Source organism: Chlamydotis macqueenii, chromosome 1 (assembly GCF_036417535.1).
Source record: "Chlamydotis macqueenii isolate bChlMac1 chromosome 1, bChlMac1.mat, whole genome shotgun sequence".
Classification (NCBI taxonomy): domain Eukaryota; kingdom Metazoa; phylum Chordata; class Aves; order Otidiformes; family Otididae; genus Chlamydotis; species Chlamydotis macqueenii.
In genome coordinates, this window is record NC_141556.1 from 115,746,699 (window position 1) to 115,766,873 (window position 20,175).

General features: G+C 45.5%; 2 protein-coding genes and 1 long non-coding RNA gene across 5 annotated transcripts in view; 2 read left to right on the top strand and 1 right to left on the bottom strand.

The window, feature by feature from the left end:
• Positions 1-3,584, bottom strand: part of URB1 (URB1 ribosome biogenesis factor) — a 55,971-nt gene extending 52,387 nt beyond the window's left edge. The window contains exons 1-3 of the mRNA XM_086764541.1: positions 3,452-3,584; positions 2,988-3,127; positions 1,437-1,588 (exon numbers count right to left, since the gene is read on the bottom strand). Of these exons, the coding sequence (XP_086620667.1) occupies positions 1,437-1,588; positions 2,988-3,127; positions 3,452-3,584 (425 nt within the window). The remainder of the gene's footprint in view (positions 1-1,436; positions 1,589-2,987; positions 3,128-3,451) is intronic.
• Positions 3,585-3,719: 135 nt separating this feature from the next.
• LOC147602249 (uncharacterized) lies at positions 3,720-4,599 on the top strand. Its single transcript, XR_015260854.1, has 2 exons — positions 3,720-4,239; positions 4,336-4,599. It is a non-coding gene; the product is annotated as an uncharacterized LOC147602249 (long non-coding RNA).
• An 8,157-nt stretch (positions 4,600-12,756) lies between these two features.
• Positions 12,757-20,175, top strand: part of EVA1C (eva-1 homolog C) — a 39,754-nt gene continuing 32,335 nt past the window's right edge. For 2 of the 3 annotated variants that reach the window (XM_086764577.1, XM_086764590.1), the window contains exon 1: positions 13,259-13,716. In XM_086764577.1, the coding sequence (XP_086620703.1) occupies positions 13,590-13,716 (127 nt within the window). In that variant the 5' untranslated portion in view covers positions 13,259-13,589. Of the gene's footprint in view, positions 12,848-13,258; positions 13,717-20,175 lie in introns of those variants that run through there. The other variant, XM_086764584.1, reaches the window with a different exon arrangement.

Genomic DNA, 20,175 nt, shown 5'->3' on the forward strand with positions numbered 1-20,175 from the left:
AACGCCTAAACTCATGGGAGTTTGCCATTTATTTCCATGGGAACACGACAGGGCAATCGGGTACAAGTCTGCAGATCTCCATCACCTGACTAGATGCTACCCACTAAGGATTTTGGAATCTGTCCATCATGTTTAATTCATGGACAATCTGTAAGAAAGCCATATGAAGCCAAAAGTATATGTTTGTTTTTGTTTTGGAACAGGCTCCCTAAGGAAGTGGTGGAGTCACCATCCCTTGGAGGTGTTCAAAGAATGTGCAGATGTGGCACTCCAGGACATGGTTTAGTAGGCATGGTGGTGTTAGGTTGATGGTTGGACTTGACAATCTTGGAGGTCTCTTCCAACCTTAGGGTTCTATGATTCTATGATTAAAGGAGAGATCCCATCCAGACGCACCAAAAGAATAAAATCCCTTTGCACATCAAAGAGGCAGCACAGCAAAAGCAGAGCACATACCATTAGAATACCATCAAAAATCTGCAGCCTCCTCTATGAAGGCTCTAGAAGGCTTTCTCCAAAGGTTGTAATCGTCAAACACTAATAAGAAGTGCAAATCTTGTATAGTTTAAAAATTTATTTACAACATACCTATCCATCCATATTTAAAAATCTACGTACAGTTAAAATGCTTGTTGCAGTAAGAATTGAATGTTGCAGGAAGCATGGTTTTATCCATGAACCGGAAAGCAGAAAATGCTTTTCTAATTCCAGCCTGTCCAAAGACTGAAAGACAAGTCACTGGCCTTAGACAAGTCCTATGCAGTCTCTCCCTTCCTCTTCCTCCCAGGTTTGTATTAAAATGTCTCTGGCACTTAGAACTTCTCTCACCCTGTCCACAGAGCATGAGAAATTGTTGTTTAGACTGGACTAGGTAACACATGAGTGCTTCTAAAATGGCCTTATATTTAAGAGACAGGAAAAATTACAGAGGATAAGCTAGTCTGAAAGAAAAAACTCTATTATAAACACAGAAATCTGACTACAAAAGTACAGGGAAATAAAACACTCAAGAGCAGCTCTTTATGCCATCACAAGATAGACTGCTCCCCCCCTGTGAACTACAAGAAAGCCTGCTCCTTCCTGCTCCATGCAGTACCTTTCACTTCACAAACCAAGTAGCATTAAAGTAACAGGACTTAAGATACCATCCACTTTATCTCTCACTAGGACAGGCACAATCGATGAAAGCTACAGCCTCAGAAAAGTATCATATAGCATCAGATTGTATACTATATCAGAACTTCTACCCTGCAAACACTTCCACACACAATTTTATGAAATGTGGAATGGTACCATTAAATAAAAGTGGATTATTAGTATTACGTCAAGTAGAATTTTGCAACATCTTGTACACGTGTGCAAGACCCGGACAGCCCCTCAGAATCAATTCAGAGCAATCAACAGAGACTCTCTGCAACAATACAGAGAAGACTCACCTGTGATTTTCAGAATACAAAGCAGCATAGACCAATCTCATGTAGGAATGAATCAGTTTTTTTACTATGTTCATTCCCACAACAGAAAAATGGGAGAGGTCACTGGCTGTCCTCAGTAAAATGGCTTCTAGAGCTTGAAAGATTAACAGCATCTGTAAGATACAGGAATATGTTAATATCTGCCAGTATCAGGTACAGCTTGAAATTATTAGCTGAGCAAACAGTAACAAACAGCATTAAAAAAATATATATAAAAAAAAGAGTAACTCCACCACAAGAGGAAAGTTTTGACGTATCAAGGCGAAGTCAACTTCTGAATTCTCTCCCAGATTAATGCTTCCTCTTCTAAAAGATTAGTTCTGGGAGTGCAAATTTTCAAGGAAGACCACATACAGATACTATTTGAAAGACTAGAGAACCACAGGAGGTCAGTTTACTCCTCTTTTTTTTTCAGTTGATAAACTAACAAAAACCAGGAGTAGGGAGGGACAACCTCCACTGGAAGCCCAAGCCAACACGCTGACTGAAGGCCTGTACAGTCCTGGACAAACTGAACTGAAAAGGGTCCCCGCTCTCAGAGGTAAATTGCGACCTACATGCATGATCTATCTGTGTACGCACGACAGCCGATTATGGCGATGCAAATACCAACTGCAGGGCAAAGCTCAGCACAGGCTGATGGATCTTGAAGGCCCTTTTCCCGATGGAGGCCAAGGGCTAATGAACCAATGCTTTAAGAGACAACTGCTAGTAAGTGCACAACTAAACATGCTGGAAAAACCATCTGAGCTGCTTGAGTCTTGCAAGCAACTCCTTTTAGATGAATCTAGAGTCTACGCAGCACTGAGACTGTGTTATTACAAGTATAAACCCCTATCAGTAAAAGGATCTTGAAGAAAGCATGTCACTGAACGTGACATAGGTCATCATTACACAGACCAAAACGACAATCCTAAGGCAAAGACCAACAAGTGGAGGTTAAAAAGACCACTATCCAATTTTACCTTGAAAGTAGATTTAAGTTAATAACGCTGCCACAGTATTCAAGTGAAAAGAGTTTTTTCATTCTTTAGTTCATTCATCACATTTTGATGATGAAAAATTGCGTCCAGCTCAAATGAGAAAAATGAGGTCAACTATACCAGTGGCTTCCTAGAAACACTGATGTATCAGGGAGATGTCTAGTTATCTAAAACAAATTACTTTCACTGAACTATTTTTCTTTTTCATTTGCTTAACTGTTTCTGTTGACCCTCTTATTTCACAAGTGGTCTTTCGACAACATTTAAAGAACCTTAACGGCTTTATTTTGGCACGACTATAGGTTGTGCGTATCATTAAAACCAGGAACATCTCCACATTGAAAAGGACATTCCCCACTTAATCAGTGCTTCTGCCACTATGACTTCCAGGAAGAAAAAAAAAAAAAAAAAAGCAAAAAACATATTTATCAGAGTTATTTATGCCACAAAGCATTTCTTCGGTGATTCCTCTCCCAGCTGAGATGCACACTGCCAGTCGCCAAACCCCAACACCCATGGCCAAACTTACTTCACTCTCAGGCTTCCTTTCTCCATCCAGAAGCTTGAATATTTCGGCACACTCCATGGAGATTTTCACGTACCCCTCCACGACGTCATACACTTCAGGGGACGGCAGCGTCTTAGCAACCGAGACGAAGGTCTCCAGCCCTGCAAGGCCACAGTTTCACCCGGGGAGCCACCGCCTCGCCGGTGACAGGACACGGGGGGGACACGGGGGGGACACGGGGCCCACGCCGTACGGCGGCGGCACGTGCCCACGGTGCAATCACCATCATCATCATCATCATCATCATCATCATCGTTACCCCCCGGGGAGCCACTCCAGCCCCTGCTGCGCCGGCGGACCATGGCTACACCTCACCACCGGACCGCACCGCACCGCCAGGCAGGGGCAGAGCACAGCACCCCCGGCCCGCCGGCTGCCGCCGCCGCCACTCCCCACCACGACCCGGCCCCGGCCCGGCCCCTCACCCTTCCCGACGGTGGCAGGGTCCCGCAGCAGCGCCTTGAAGCGGGCGCCATTGAACTCCTCCTCCTTCTCGCCACAGGCTCGCTTGGCCGCCGGCGGGTCGGCCGCGGGCACGCCGCGCCGCTTCACCGCCATGGCGCTGCCACCGCCCCCCGAGGGCCGCCCCGGAAGTGGCTGTGGCGGTAGCTCCGCTCCCCGGCAGGAAGCGGCCGTGGTAGCCGCCTCCTTCCCGCCGCCGCCCGGCTGCCAGCCCGGGGAGGCTCGGCCCGGGGAGCGGCGCTGCGCCTGCGCCCTCAGCGAGCGCGGCTGGCTGGGAGCAGAGGGGCCGCGCTTCTCCCGCCGTCAGGAGCCGAAGGCCCGGCCGCAGCGATTCCAGCCGCCGCCCGCCCTGGGCTGATCTCTCTCCGTGACATTTCCCGGCCTTGCTGCTGCTCCCGCCTCTGCCCCAGCTGCCTTGCGGCTCGTACAGAGCCCGCTGCCCAGCAGCCCTACCCCCCGCCCCGGCCTCCCCCTCGGGGCTTTCCTGGTGGAAAATGCCCCCTCCGCTGGCACCGGCCTGGTTTTGTGAGGCGGCCGTGGGCGCTCGGCCTCTCGTTTCTGCTGACGGATCTGGCCTTGCTACACATTTCAGGTGGCACTTCCTTGCCCGAAACTGCCGTGTTCGTGCGGGTATTGCTTGTCAGACAGCCGCCCTCCCGGTGGGGCATTCAGTCACCGGGGCAAAAAGCAAAGACACTTACTTCATAGGTGTGCGTGCATAAAAGTATGAACTACCCTTTGCGTATTGTGGGTATGCGTTTGGTTGTCAGAGCCATCAGTGCCCAAGTTGGCAAAAAGAGTTTAAAATACTTACCTCATCTTTTCTTTCCTCCCACTTCTCTCTCAGGATGCTTCGGTCGCCTCATTTGAAGCACAGTCATGCGGTCCTGACTGGTACCACTGAGAGGTGAAAGCTTCTGGAGGAGAGGGACTTTGAAAGCAGGTCTCCAGCGCCCAGCAACAGTCTCTCATCCTTAGCTGCTCGCAAGGCCAAGCAGGTTTCTGTCGCCGCTGGCATCACAGTTTCATGGGGCTGCAGTCCCATGCAGTCCTGAACCGAGGAGACACAACCGTTGCAGTGGAAGGGGAAAGCAGGGTGCCAGGAAGCAGGGAGATGAGAGAATTTCTTCACATACTAAAAAAAAAGATAAAATTACTGTCATTTGCAAAAGCAGGCCGTGTTTCTATTACATTTTTAAATCTGTCTGGCTAAAATGTCTTATAGAAACACTGACAATTACAAACAAATAATGAGACACTGTACAAGGGTACCTGTCAGCCTGTGAAACACATTACTCAAGGTAGCCAGATATATTTTTCTCTAGACTTAAATTGAAACCAGAGGTTTTGCTTTCAGCAAGAGTTATTTGAGGAGAAGCACAGCAATAAGGAGGAATGGAAAATGTCTTGTTTCGTAAGCTGTTAGATATGAGACACCAACAGTTGAAAAGGTAGTAGAAGATAAAGGAGATTCTTATGTCAGTAAGACAAAATGAAAGTCCAGTTAGAGATCTATCCAAAATAGATTATTTTTCCTATTTACAAGTAATAAATAAAAGCAACATTAATATTTTTCTGTTTTGCCTGAGATGAGTTTTTGTTAAAACTGGTTTTTAACAAAATACTGTTTAAAAAAATTGATCCAGAAGAGGGCAACATTAACAACCATTCTAGGATTTAGGATGGACAAATACTTTAATGTTGATGGAAGATGCCGCAATATTTTGGGAACAGATGGTGGAGAAAAAAAAAAAAAAGGTGAAGCTAGAAGGCACAAAAGGGTAAAATAAAAGGAGAACAAGACTCAGGAAAAAAAAAAAGGAAATGTGAAAATAAGAATTGCTAGATACTAGGTACAAAGGCTTTTTTAAAGTAACTTAGAAGGACAAGGCTAAGAAGCATCTTAATGCTGCTAGTTACATCCTACTCCAAACTCTGGTAATCATTCATTGTATTTCCAGAAATACTTAGATGTTAACTCAGTAGATTTCAACTATTTTTCTGCTTGCTTTCATAGCAGTTTAATTTGGAATTCGCCATAGTATAGCAAATTCTATGCAAAGGCACATACTGTTCAGTTCTTCCATGGGTTGTTCTAGATTATAGGAATCCTTTGTTTCAACCTTACCGTTTTCCTGAAAATTAGTTGAAGGTATGCAGATATAGAAATACATTTGCAATTCCAGAAATTGAGGGGCACATAATATGGAAAGTAAATAACATTCTCAAGAGGAAGTTGTTTTGTTTTTGAGTGACATGCTAGTGAAAATTATTTTAATTTCAACTTCAGTTATTCTCTCCCCCCACTGCCTGAGTAGCTGTCATTGGCTTTAATGAGGATGGTGAGGAAGACTGATAGTTTCACTTCAGGCCAGATTACTTCCATGTTCTTGCCATAGTGTACTTTGAAGCCTATGTCCTTTTCTTTCTATATTATATCTATGACAATATTCCTCCCCCAAGTCTGTTTTTTTTGGCCAGCTCCATTCATGGAGGCTCAATCAAAAAATGAGACATCCAGCTCAGACAAAATTCACTGCTTTGTTGTGCCTAGATGTTTAACAGATGTAAGCAGTGAATGAATCACATAGTAATTTGTGAGCTGCCCATTTTTCAGTAAACTGAACTATACCTCTGTGATTCTTGCCAGATGATCATATAACCATGTCCAAGATACACATTGCCCCTTTGGCATTTGCTAGTCCTTCACATGAACCTCAGCTCTCGCCCTTGTTCAATTAATAGTTCCAGATACAAAAGTAATCAAGCCAAGTGACCTTTTCCTGCATCAGCCATAATCTGACCTCTGAAGCCTTTACTGGCTCAAGCAGCATCTAGAGTAACAAGCCCCAGCCCTGCAGTCCTGCCTAATTTGCCTTTGCCTCCCAAACTTGAATGTTATTCCTAGCTCTAGGATCCTCACTTGTGCAGTCCCGAAGACAAAATCTGATTTGGTAGGTTAGGCCAGTTCTTACCTGCTAGCCTAATCAAGCTCTATCTTCTGGTTTCAGCCATAAACGCTCCTGTCCAGCTCACCTAGCCGCTACGTGTAGCTTTTAGCTGTAGCTCAGCCATACTTGCTATGCCAGCCCTCTAGCTTAAGTCTGTTCATACAAACTTATACAATTTCCTAACCATGCCCTGGTGACCCTTATCAAACTCGGCCTGATCTCCTGGCCTGCAGCCTCACACTACAGGTGAGCGACTACCCCTATGAGCAGGGCAACTGATACATCCATACGTAAACAAAGCTATACAGCTCACGCTAATCCCAGACCAGAGCTGACCTTTAAAACCACTGATGTTTGGTTTAGTGGAGCCCCTGCCAGTTACAGTACTGCTGCACCTCTCCTGCTGTCAGTGGTGGTATCTCTTAGTGGGCATATATGATCTGTGATCCCCTGCTCCACACTAACTTTGCTCCAGAGCATGTAGGAAATGCAGTAGCTTCTTATTATAAATTTTTCATTTGATGTATAAATTAATTACAGAAAGCATTCAGAGGGACTGAATTTCATCAAAAATCACATCTTTAAAACTGCTGTTCTCCATGTTCTTTCATGGTTTACAGAATTATTTCACAGGAAAGTTTCCTTCAGTTTTTCACAAAATTGCAGGTTCCTGAGTGAGATACAGCTGTTTATCAGATCTTTCCACTTTCCAACCTTTGACACGTGAGGCATGGGATCACAGAGGAAAAGAGGGTGGATGCTGCCAAGAGATGGGCTAAGTGTCAGGACCACTTCCTCAACACAGCCTCACAAGAAGGGAATATTCCCAACACAACCCAGCGCTATTGCTCCTTCGTCATCACATGTCCAAATGCCCTGTGCCCCATGCTCCCACCACCCTCGCTCCAGTCAGCCCAGTGCCACCTCACACGCTCGGAGATACAGACATTGCAGAGCTTGAATTCCAGAAGTTTAGAAACAAGGGGACTGGGTGATGTGCCGGGATGGTGTGTGGCCTCAGGAACTGAGTGGGCAGACTGTCCTGAGGCAGTAACCCTACTGAAACTGCCCTGCAATGCCAGTGCCACTCTGGCTTAAGCAGTTACACCAATTTAGTAAAAACCACGTTTTTTGCCCTTGATGCTGAAAAACAAAATCACCCCTCCTCCTCCAGTCTTTTAGTTATTTCAGCTGGAGCAGCACTTCTCTGAATAGCTAAAGGAGTGCATTTTAAAACCTGACTAATGACAGTTTATCTTCCCTACCGTTACACTACAGCCCTATCGATATCAAAGGACCTAACTCGCCTGCAGCGTCAGCAATACGAGCGTGCATTAGCACCGGAGTTTTTAGCCAGAGCACAGTATGAGTCGGGACTCAGGCTGCTTGCCCAGATGCTGAAGATCAGAGGGAAAGGTCAGAAAAGAAGGGAAGAGGACAGAAGAGCCAGAAGGTCAGTGAGCAGGCTGAGATGAGCTAGAGAAGATACAAGCTGACAGCAGCTATGGGTATCTACTTGCCATAAATTGAATAAACCCTTTAGTTCAATGTACAAAACAGGACCAGAGGTGGAAAAAGGGTATCTTCCATGTGTACTGAAATCCTTCCCACCTTCTACACATGGAATAATCTTCAACTATCACCAAGCTGGAGTTAGTTTAACCATAGTCACTGAGCATCTCTTCAGAACTTAGCATTGAACCTGTACGGTCCTGAAAGGAAAAGCAGGCACTTACTGCAATATCATTTTCAAATTTTGTTATTTGCTCCTAATTTTGGGGTGCTCAAGTTGAATTAGTGTGAGGTCTGGATCTCAAAACTGTTAACTCTCACTGATTAGATATTGATACAGGCTATTATTTTCTGAAACATTACCGGTTTTGTATGCCTTTCCTTACCTAACTTGAGAGACATTGAAGCCTGATTTTCCAAGGCTTTTGAAAAAGCCACCAATTTTTCAGTGCTTTGACATTGATCCTGTGGCTTTAAAAAGCTGCTGTCTTAGGTTTCAAGTATACAAAATCATTAGTAATTTTGGAAAATCTTAGCCTAAATACATATTAAAGGAGAAACAGTAACAACAACCAGCCAAAAGGCAGGCTCATAAACCCATAATAAGGCACTTTCACAAGTAAACAGGCTGATGTCCAAGACTGTGGTCCACCCAGCAGCTCTGTCCTAATGTCCTTTCTAAACCGAGCGGCAAAACGCGTAGTTTCTTCCAGTCCATCTTTGAAGATTCATGTCCGGAGTGACCAAGGATGACTTATGTGCTTTAAGAGGGCAATGATAACAAAGCCAGGACCTTTTTCTTGGCGCATTTGTTCCTCCTCCACCTTAGGTCTTTTTTTTTCTTTTTTTCCAGCAGTAAGCTGTGTGAGATGGGGCATGCTTCTTACTTCATGTCTATACAAGTGCCCAGATCTACTACTAGAAAAAATAATCTGTATAAAGGAGAGGTGCCAGTAAGATTGGCAGCATTCAGGAGGATGAGGAGCCACCGCTCCTGCATGTGATGAGGAAGTTGGAATGAGATTTCACTCAGATGGAATGAAACATGAGGAGATTGGTTTTACAAACTTCATGTTTACATCTTAATGCTTTTTTTTCTGTGAAGTGGTAAGGGTCTCTATGACATTATGATTAGTTTAACCAAGAGCTGACTATCCAGGAAGCAGCTTATGACCACAAAACTCAAAATTTACTAGCTAACTTCGCTCTCTCTTGAGGTCAGTCCAAAAAATGGTAGAAAATAGCAAACATTTCCCCTCCTTCTAAATCTGCTGGGTGAAGTACTGTACTCTCTATTCATTCAGACTTCTACTTACATGCATGAGAATGATTCCTAACTATGACTTGCAGAATCAGTCCTCTCAAGTTCAAGTTACTGCACACTTGAAGATCTTTTTAGAACTTAAAATCTGTAGCACCCCGTGAGAATTTACAGCATCCAAAACACATTTAGACTTGAAAAATAAAAGAGATACTTCTCTACCACTATTTTCATTCTTGTATCCATAGAAATAGAGGTTGAATTGGGAAAAATGTGCTATGTTATTTTAAATAATCGCCATATAGTGATTACTGTAAAGCATGGGCTTTGTTTTAACCGGTCTGACACTCATTTCCATAGAAACAGAGAGAGGCTAGCAGCCCACTTGTTTGAACTGTCTTGTAGATTTCATCTGTGTCAGAATGCCAGAATATAAAGCATTTTAAAATGTGGGAAAAGCCTGAGGTTTTGTACTTAGATTTTTTTTTCCCCCAAAAAAAAGCCAAAGAGAACATTAGTGAACTTTTTAGAAACTTTATTCTGGGAGAAGAGAACAAAACTGAAATATTTCAGCTTCCAATAAATTTATTGGGGAGAGAAGAGGAAGAAAAAGTGGTAGGAAGTGTAGTGGAGAAATAGTGTTATGTATATACATATATATGTGGAAAAAGTATTTCTGAGATTAAAGTAATTCCTATCCAACAAGTGCTACATTTTTGTTAATGTGCTATATAGATCTTGTTGTGATTTTTTTACTAACAAAATATTTCAAGCCATCTAACTCAACTGTCTTCTATTATTTCACATTGTTTGTTTATTTCCTAACTGACAGCATGAATTTTATTTTAATTTCCATACACTAAGCCATGATATGAGTTTCAAATTGGCAGTTTGGCTGAAGTTCAGAGAAAAAATTAATAATATGGCCAAAAAAGAAATTAAGAGCTCAGATTTTGGCTTTGCTCTTGCAATACTTCCATACACTAACACAGTTTCTGTGTTTTTGACACTGTGAAATTATTTATTTTCTCTCCAAGTTCAAAAGAGATAAAGTGTTTGAAGCAGACATCCTATCTAGCTTGGATTCTAACTTACAGGCTTTCATTTTTTCTTTGGGGAAAAAATGGATCTCACTCCTGTTGCTCATAAGGAAAGGCCAAGGCTGAAAGATTCTGTAATTCCACATGCTGAACATGTCTGGATTATATTGTTTTACAACTGCTGGGCATTGCCAGCTTATAAAAGCTGCTTTCAAAGTCTATGGCAAAGAAACACATTCTGCACATCAGGATAAATAATGCTTTCTGCCTCCCTACCTTAATCTTTTACACTGCTCTCTCTAACTATTTCAGCAGGGATAACTGCAGCAGGGATTAGCAGGGATTACCAAAAACATTACAGATCTTAGGTTAATGTTGAATAGCAAAGTATCTCCCATTCAGAGGGGGAAAAAAAAGAAAAAAAAAAAGGAAAAAGGAAAAAATATTGTCAGTGCCATTTTGCTGAAAGCTTATCTTTGACTCCTGTCAGCTGCAGTGTCCATGAGTTGCTCTCCTCCGTAAGAAGTCTTGTCTAAAGGGCAGACATCTACACCTAGGAGCACCCAGCTGCCTTTTGTGTTATTCAGCCCTCACTGCCTCACCTCCCTGGAGGTTAGCTACAATATTTTGAACCCATCCCACTTCAGCCTTTCCACTTGCAAACTGCCTTTGCCTTTGCGTTAGACCTACACAGTGCCAAAAGCGTACCAGGCTCACTCCTGCACCACTGGATGGTCTTTTTCTTACACCACCACGCGTCTAGAAAAGGCAATGTTACCTTATTGGAAAGAGAAGATTGGCAAGTTCTCGTTAGGCAAACAGCCCCACAGGATCTTCTGATTCAAAGGCTTTCAAGCAGGAGTACAGGATATTTCTCAGTTATTTTTTTGACATTTTATATATTCTTCTGCATTGATTGTCACAGGTCCATTGTCTACTCAGAGTCACACAGCGCAGACTGAGTTGCCAGCCTTGACGTCTATGTTCCAGAGATTAGTGAGCAATTCAGAGAGGAGGAGGTAACAGACCTCCTGTTAGAGCTGCAGCAGGTGGCCCAAATATGAGATATCTGTATGTCTTCAATTGACTGTATAGGGAGGGAGGGTCTGGCATCTTGAAGCCATATGTTATCTGACTGCACTCACCTGAAGTTATGGCAGATATGTAGTTATGGTAGGTCTGGCAGGTATGAAGTCAGGGTAGACAAGTAAATTCACCATAATCATCTAGCCACCTTTCTAGAAGATCCAGATGTGGCCCCCAAATGCTTACTTTCATGGAGGGGTAAAAATCTGTGCTGTAACATCCCCTGGCATTCATTTCCGCCTTCGGTGGAGCTGACCTGTGACAGCAAGTGCAGGAAGTGTCAGATTAAATGACCAGGTACGGCAAGATCAAGGGAAACAATGAGAGGAGTAGGCAGGAGACTCCCACAGGTCTCCTTCCAGTACCGCAGTCAAGTAACTGGTTCAGTTCAGAGGCAAACACTGCCCTTATCTGAAGAAAGAGCTTCACACACCTGGCAGAGCTACTTTTCTCTCTTCCCATGCTCGTTTGCAGTTGCAGATGCTTCAGAGCTATTCAATTTTATTCTGTTATTTCGGCATCTTTGATCCTATTTATCTGAGTTCAGTAAAACGTGATTAAATATCCCTGACCTCAGGCAGGTTCGTGGGAAACCTGATTTGCTCTTATTTGCCCAAGACTAAGGAAGCACGACTATAATGTGTTACCCAGTTGTTGTTCTGTGTGTGAAGAGGGAGAGGGTGAGGAAAGAAAGTGGATTCAGATTCAAACATGGAGTTCAAGCTGGTCAAAGTTCAGTGTAACCTCCAGAAAGGGGTGCCAAAGTTTGGAAATTCAAATCTGGATGCGATCCAACTTCAGTTGGAGCAGGAGGAGAGGAACGGATTTAACAGAATTTGGTTCCGTCATCTCTCACCTACTCTCCTTTTTTTTTTTTTTTCCCAAGAGAAAGGAGATCAGTGTGAACATTCATGCCAGAATGTAAACAGCTAGATGTTCTTGCCTACCCACTTTATACCCAAGCACAACCCCGGGGCAGAAGACGCTTTCATGCGCCTTTTCCAGTGTTACTTCTAGGCTCCCTTTCCGGAGGGCAGCTTTTACAGGAACTAGGAAATGAGTGTCCTGATTTATTCTTTTTAGTCCCTCGAACCTTAAAAGGAGCTCCAAATTATATTTGAAGCTGGCTTAGCAGGTTGTAAGGACAATTTGTTTGAACTTCCCACTGGTTTACTTTTCAGTCTTACAAAAGATTTCAGGGAACAACCCGAACTCTCTCGAAGTAACTTCAAGATGTTTTCCCACTTTGTGACGAAATGCTTTAAGCAAGCCTTCACACTTCAAACTCAGCTATGCCAAACTACGTGCATCTTAAAGCTGAGGGCTGCGATAAGGTGCTGTGAGGCAACAACATGAGGAGAGGCAACATGGAAAGTTTCTTTTGCAGCACGAAAGAGTCAGGGCCGTTTCTTGAGGCAGCTGTTTGCCCACTGAAATCCTTCATCCAGGGATCCTGCCAGGCATAGCTGTCAGCTGGGTTTCCCCCACTCGAGACCTGTGAGACAACGCGTAAGGACAGGAGCCGGGCTGCGGCAGGCTTGGCAGGGTCTGGCGTGCGGGACACGGAGGTCTGGAGGGGGGAAAGCGGGGGACAGCGAGCGATGGGGAGCACCTCGCATCTGTCTTGGGCAAAATACAAGCTGGCAGGTCCGTGTCAGCCTTCCGACCAGTGCCAAGTAGGAATGGGGGGGGGATAAGTTAAAAAATAAAGCCCTCTCGCACGGCGCATGAAGGCGGAATCGTGCCTCTTTTGGCCAAGAGGGAGGTGCCGAGACCTCGAACAGCACGGAATCGTGCCTCTTTTGGCCAAGAGGGAGGTGCCGGGACCTCGAACAGCCCGGAGAGGGGTGGAGAGAGCCGGGGGGGGGGGGGGGGGGCGGGCGAGGTGCAGCCGGGCCTGGGCCAGCCCGGCCGGCGCGATGTGCGCCGAGGGCAGTGCCAGGCACGGCGCCGCCGAGCAGCCTCTTCCCTTCCCCGCCGCCCTCCCGGGCTGCCCCCCCCGCTCCCTCCCGGGGCCCCGCGCCTCCCGGGACCCCCTCCCGCCGCGGCGGGGGGCGGCTGCGCTGCGGCCTCGGCCTCGGGTAGGGCTGCTCCGCCCTCCTCCTCCTCCTCCCGCGCCCCGCTGCCCAGCGGCCGAGGGCGGCCGGGGGGCCAGGGGTGGCAGTGCCGCCAGCCGGGGCCGGTTCCATCATGTGAGGGGCGGCGGGTCTGCCTCCCCGCCGCCCCGCCCCGAGCTGCCCTCTCCCGCACCATGAGGGAAGGGGATGCGGGGCAGCACCCACGCCGGAGACAGGTAGAGCCCGGGCGGCTCCTCCGCCTCCTCTCCTGCGTGATCCTCGTCTGCAGCGCGGAGGTCGCGGCGCTCGCCGACTTCTCAGGTATGGGGCGGCGGAAGGGCCGGCCGGCACCGAATAACGGTCACCCGGGACGGGGTGCCCGGCGTGGAAGGGGCTGAGGGGCTCGGTGGGGCTCGGCCGGGGCAGGAGGAAGGTACCTGCGGCCGGTTTGGCGGCGCGGCTGGCTGCCAGCCCCCTCCCGTAACGCCTGCGGAGGGGAGCCGTCGGGCCCCGGGACCTCCGGAGAGGCGCCGGGCTGCGGTGCTGAGGAGCCGTCGGACCCCTGCCCTCCCCCGTCCGCGATGGCGGACCCCGCCCGAAACAGCTCGGCCTGTACCCGGGGGAGCAGGGGTGCGGCGGTGCGGGGTACTGCGGCACCCTGCCAAGGAGGGGAGGAACGCAGGGAGGGTTCAGATCTTCCCGAGAGGTCGGTTGGGAAGGGAGGCGAGGACCCGAACCGTCGGTTTCTCCTCCACTGGGCGGTGGGAGAGCTGTGCGTGAATCGGCCAGGGCCTGACCGAAAGTGCGTGGAAGTCCCTTGGAAAAATTCCCACTTTCTCCTGGAGGCTTGGAGTCGGGCCCGGAGCGAGCCGTTCTTCGCTCCGGTAGCGAGCAAGTGCCGCGCTTCTCGCTGCTGGCGGAGCGTTTCGCCTGGCCGCGCCGGGATGGCGAGAGGCGCTTCCCAGGCAGCGGAGGCGCTCATCGTGCCGAAATCACGGGTCCCGTCGCGGCCAGGGTGCTGCGTCAGGGCTGAACGAAGCGCCTGCGGACGCTGGAAAGGTGTCTTTGTTTCCCGCAGAGCGAAGAAGCAATCTTTCTTTTCTCCGTTTGGGAAAACTGCACTCTGAAAACTTTTCATGTGCTCCAGGGCGTCTCACTCCTGTCAGTTGTTTAGAAAAGCGCTTTCTCGCCTTTCCGTGTTTCACCGTATGCGCAGCATATTCCTGGCAGTTGCAAGCTTCAGGAACTGCCCCGAGGGCAGAAAGCAAAGCTTCCCCTTAATGAACAGAGCAGAACTTTCCAAAAGCCAGTCGAGTGCGCCGGAACAAAGTCAGTATATAATTAATAGTCCGAATGTGGTGTTATGCATATGAATATAGTTTGTGTTAACACAGTTCAAAATGCTGGTGGCGCTTCTGTAGAAACTATTTTCTCAGCAATAGGAAAATACAGATTGTGATTTTATTATTGTGTCCAGCTCCGTAAGCCTGAACCTTTTTAAGCAAGCAACCACTAAATACAAAGACCAGAATTATATACTTGGGTAAACCACTTTTCTCCTGTTAGATTCCTTTCACATATAAAAGGCTTTTGAACGCTTGCTATCTCATTCTTTGGTGGTTTTTTGGCTTAACTGCTGGCTTGTAGATGTTAGTTTTGGAATCACATGGTAGTTCTCCACAAGAAAATAAAATAAATGTTCCAGTTTTCCCTTTCAAATAGCCGCTGAGTTAAAAAATAGCCATCTGGTTTATCTAGGAAAGTTCCTCTCACAAAAGTCTATTCACTTTTCAAATGAAGTTATTTAGATAAGGTTATTCAAGATACATTTCAGAAGAACAGCTGTACTCGGTATTCATTCTGCTCTAAACTTTCCGAGTAGGTAGAATGACCAAAGAAAAATCTCTGTCTCACCCGAGAGATCAGCATTTAAAATGTCATCAGTAAATAAGATGTAGAAAAGAAAATCCCAAATTCTTGCCAGCCTGGGAAGTTTCCAGGCCTGAACAGATTCTCCTCACATTTGCTTTTTGCTTTTCACGTAGAGATCTAATCCAGAATGACAGAAAAGACCAAAATGTTACTGCAGCCTTTTGAAAAAAAAGGTATCCAGAGCAGACGGGGAAGTTTTTGGCTACTTCAAAAGGAGGTGCTGTGACTCAGGAACTGTCAGAGGTAGGATGGCATCCTGCAGTGCCATCCCCAGGCTGTTTAATACCTGCGAAAGAATTCCCACAAGCTCCGTAACGGCAGCTCCCAGCAGAGCTGCTAGGGTTGCTGAATTTCCTTTTTTGCTCCCTCCCTCAGCGGGAACGGCGACTTGATTTTTCATAAGCTCTGTTGAATTTACGTGAAAACAAATCTGCCCCGTTTAAAGAGGCAGCGCCCTGCAGCTGCCGAGGTGCAGGCAGCTCCTGGGGGATTATCCCGAGGGATGAGGAGCCGGGTGCTGGCTCCCCCTGCTTCACCCACCACCTGCACTTTCACTCTTCTGGGAAAGATCGGGTCTACCCCTGAGATTCTGAGGGTAAAGCGTCCAGGCAGCAGGTTATGGGTTTCCACGCCTGGCCCGTGTCACAGGAGAAGGAACGGAGATCTGCACCTTGGATGTGCCCTGCACGGTTTGAGCTGGTACTGGGAATTTAGGAGTCCACAGCGAATTGGAAAGCCGGTTGCTTAAACTTTTCTTCCTTTTCACAGATTTCAGGCTTTTATACTCAGTTTAGCAGGTGCATATTTTTTGGGGGGCCATTGCCTTTTCTGCTCTATGTGTTTCCAGCATCAGATCTCTACCTCAGCAGCCCAAACTCTGTTTCTCTCTCCTTCTCCGCCTCCCTCCCCATTCTGACAGCTTTCTATAATCACTTCCCAGACCGCTGTCAGATTGCAAAAACTGCACGTGTCACCTTTGTGGTTCTCTTTATGTCTGTATTGAACTGTGCTAGCAGTTCTAACCTGCCCGGAGTCCGTTTGTTACTCACAAGACCCAGCTGCTTGCTTGTAACAACGCAAAGACAGCCCCTCCTGGGATCTGTTTGATGTTTTGGAAAGGGGAGCAGGGAACAGTGTATGTGGATAGTGAAGGGTTTTTTTTTTTTATGTTTGACTTGTATTTATTTCCCCATTTAGAAAACTGTGGTCATTTTTTATGGATCACTTCACAGAAACTAGTACAGTATTTATCCCTGCCTTTTAATAAGAGAGAGGCTGGCAGCTCCGGCTGCGGTAGAATCTCTTCATTTGGTTATTGCTGGTCAGTAGCTATTGCGGTCTTGTTACTCTTGCCCTTATATGATACAGAGCTGCAGGTTCTTGTTCTCACATGTTTCTCAGTCCGGCTTTTAGCTATGAGGAAAAGTTTTTGTTGATAGTTTTTGAGGGGGTTTTTTTGAGATGTTTCTTCGCTGTGCAATAACATCCTATGAATTGGTATGTAAATGGGTATTTCTAGGTAGAAAAATATTCTGAAACAAGACTCCAGAAGCAGTTCTAACTCACACTCTGTGAGGACTCAGTGTCAGTAAGCAAAAATAGTTTCTCCTTTTAATAACAGGAGATATTGGAGGTAGAGTATTGTTGATATGCACAGTACTTAAAGATCTACAGAATCTGTTCCTCTCTAGCGGTTTGGTGGCAACAAAGAACATATTTATTAATTACATTGGTTATTGAAAGTGGAGATTTGCTCTGAGGTCTGCAGTCCTCTGTGTGATTAGTTTTTAAAAGTGGAATCCAAGCATTTATGCCCAAATTTGAAACTGAAAGCTGAAGGTTTGGAAGAAGACAGAGATTTAATCCACAGTTCTTTCCTTAGATCTTCATGCATATTGGTTTGATCCTACAGCCAGAGAATTTTCTTCCCCTTGTGCCTACTCACCAAAACACATCTAAAATATCTTTTCACCAAAATATTTATTCATGTCCACAGTTTCATTCCTACTTGACAAAGCTCTGTCCTCACATTCTTTTTCTCAGTGATCACTTGCAGCTCTCACATTTCAGGTCAGGTCCCAGTCCAAGAGACTGAAGACTGCTGTGAATTTTGCTAATTCTCTGGTCTCTGGGAGCCAAAGTCCTAGATATTCTGGGCTCCCAGGAGACTGTCAGAAGTAAAGAGGGACACATCTTTCCAGAAATCAAGGCCACATGACAGCCATTTCCTCACAGCTCCTCTGTGTTCCAAGAACTGGTTCCCAAAACAGACAAAATAAGGAGCTGGCAAAACCAGCAAACTTGTGTACTATACTTGACATATACTATACCTGTACTTAATTTATATACCTGTGCTGGTGCTGTAGAAAGCCCAACTGTCTGCTACCCACTGCTGCTGAGGGAGAGCTGGTTTTGCTGGGGATGGTGGCATTTACGGAGAAGCGTGTACCTTCCCAACAGCAGGAGTCACTGCTCCCTCGTCTCATCCCCCTGCTCTCCTCCGGCAGTGACAGAAGTGCTGGGCTCTCCCCTTGGCTCTGTCCTAGCCCTGCTCCATCTCCCTCCTTTTCCTCTTCCACTGCAAGAGTGGATTGATCTCTTAATCCATCTGAGAACAAATTCCTTCTGTCTGGCAACGCTGAGGAACACCCATTCACCTTTTTTTTTTTTGTGCTCCTTTCTTCCTCTTCTTCTTCTTTTCTCCCTGCTACTTTGAGCTGAGGCTTTCTGCTCGACCTGACCTCCTTTGCTCACTTCATCAGTCATTCTCCCTTTCTTTACCTGAGTCCCAGCCACGTTTTCTGGGCAGCTTTCAAGGTACGTGGCTGTAACTGAAGATCAAAAATGAAGTAACTGTGTGATTGCATAACTGGGCTGAAGAATTACTTTCTGGATGTGAACAGAAAAAGCAGCCGCTGCTTAGGTAGAACCTTTTAATCTTTGTCCGCTGGTGTCAAATTTTCTTTCTTTTTCCAGAACAGTTCAGACAGAAGTAAGGCATTGCTTTAACTCCATAGACTTGATCTTCTGACCCAACAATAGGAAACAAATGGATCTAATGAAAAAGCAAACCAGTTCACCCAAGAAATATAATCTGATCCTGTGGCCTTTCTGCATTAAAAGTTTCCATTAAGTTCTATGGCATTCACCCATCCCAGATTCCCCCAGGCAAGAGGAAAGCAAACAAATGTTTTAAGCAAATGCTTTGTTTGTAATAGTGTGGCAGGATCAATCATGGCCAACCACAATGATGCAGAGGTTTTTTTTCTTGGTTTTGTGTTGGTCAGAAAAAATCCTGAATAAATTTTCTTGAGTCGGTTCTGTTGACTCACTGTGGCAAGAGGAGCCTGTCCTTCAACCAGGATATTTAAAGACATGTTAAAAGGAGTGATGTCAATGATGCATCTTCTTGATACTGCCTCGTAAAAGTCAGAAGAAAATTTTGTTTACTTTGTTTAAAGACAAGCATTTCATTTTAGAAATGTTTCATTTTAGTAAATTCAGAGCTAAACCCCAAAGTCTGATTTAAAGTTTCTCAAAGTGGAGCGAGTTCAGATCTGGGATTTGTTCTACAGAACAAAGAGGTGTGTGTCAGAAGTGAGATTTTAGTTTAGATCATGATGCCGAGATCCAAGGTTTTGTTTCAGGCCTGTCTCTGCAGTTCTTGCTGCTTTTCTGAGGAAGTGTAGCTTATGAAATCTCATTTTAGATGTGGATTTTGCCTAGTATTTTTTTTTGTTAAATCCACTGATCAGATTTAATCATCCTTGTTAGAGAAGTAAAAGCTTTGGTCCTATTAAGTTTCTACGCATTTTGTGAGCATTAGCAGCTAGACCCTATTAGCATCCTCAAGAAGGGATGCTGCTCTGAAAGCTCTCCCAAAGTGAGTTGAAGTGTAGTGTGATACTCCTACCCCTACAAGAGATGTTGGGAAATTCAGGCAAAGATGGAAACCTATAGGAAACCTCACTTCCTGAGCTCCACTGCTTAGAGACCAACATGTTTGAGTCTGTCTTTCAGAGTCTTACACCTTTGGGGCAGGAACTCTCTTTATTCTCACTGTGCAAATTGCTGGCACTTGACACATCACACGTTATTTTTATTCAAAATAAATAGCAGGGCTTAGCTGCCTTCCCCCTGCCTTCCTGTTCCATCTGCTGCTGATACCCTTCTTAGTAACCCAGAGCTTCCAGACAGTCTCCGCTTTGTTAGAGAAAGTGGTTACAGACCTGTTCCAAATAAATACTCAGATCTTGATGGAAGTGTCCCCAGACAGAGAAAGCACTATATGACCAGTCACCAGCTATCAGAATTCTGTCATCTGCCGACCATAATCTATGATTAAAATGGAAATATTTTGATACATTACCAAACACAGAGAAAATAGTGTCTTAAAGGGAGCTGAAGAGCAGAAGGAGGCATGGTTGCGCCTTATTTGTTCAGCATTGGTGAGTCATTTCATCTGAATTTCTATGCATTTTAAGAGTTTTGTTTCAAAGGTCTATTGTGTGGCTGCTGGCAACAAATTAAATACCAGTGATGTTTGGCTCTTAATTTAGAATTAATTTTAAAACATCACTCATAAGACCTGATTGAAAGCCTATGGTCACTGGAAGGATTCTCAAGGATTTCACTGAGCTTTGGATGAGGGTCTCAACCCACAAATATCTTGTTTATTTTTCTTCATTGTATTTATTTTTGGATGGGAAGACAAGCATTAATTTTTCAGAATTATTTTGCAATTTTGTACTTTTTGTTTCTTCAGGGTAAAACTGAGTTGGGGGTGATGAAATCTTGTTGTAAATAAAATCATCAGGATATGAGGGTAAGGTGGAGTGTTTTGTTTTT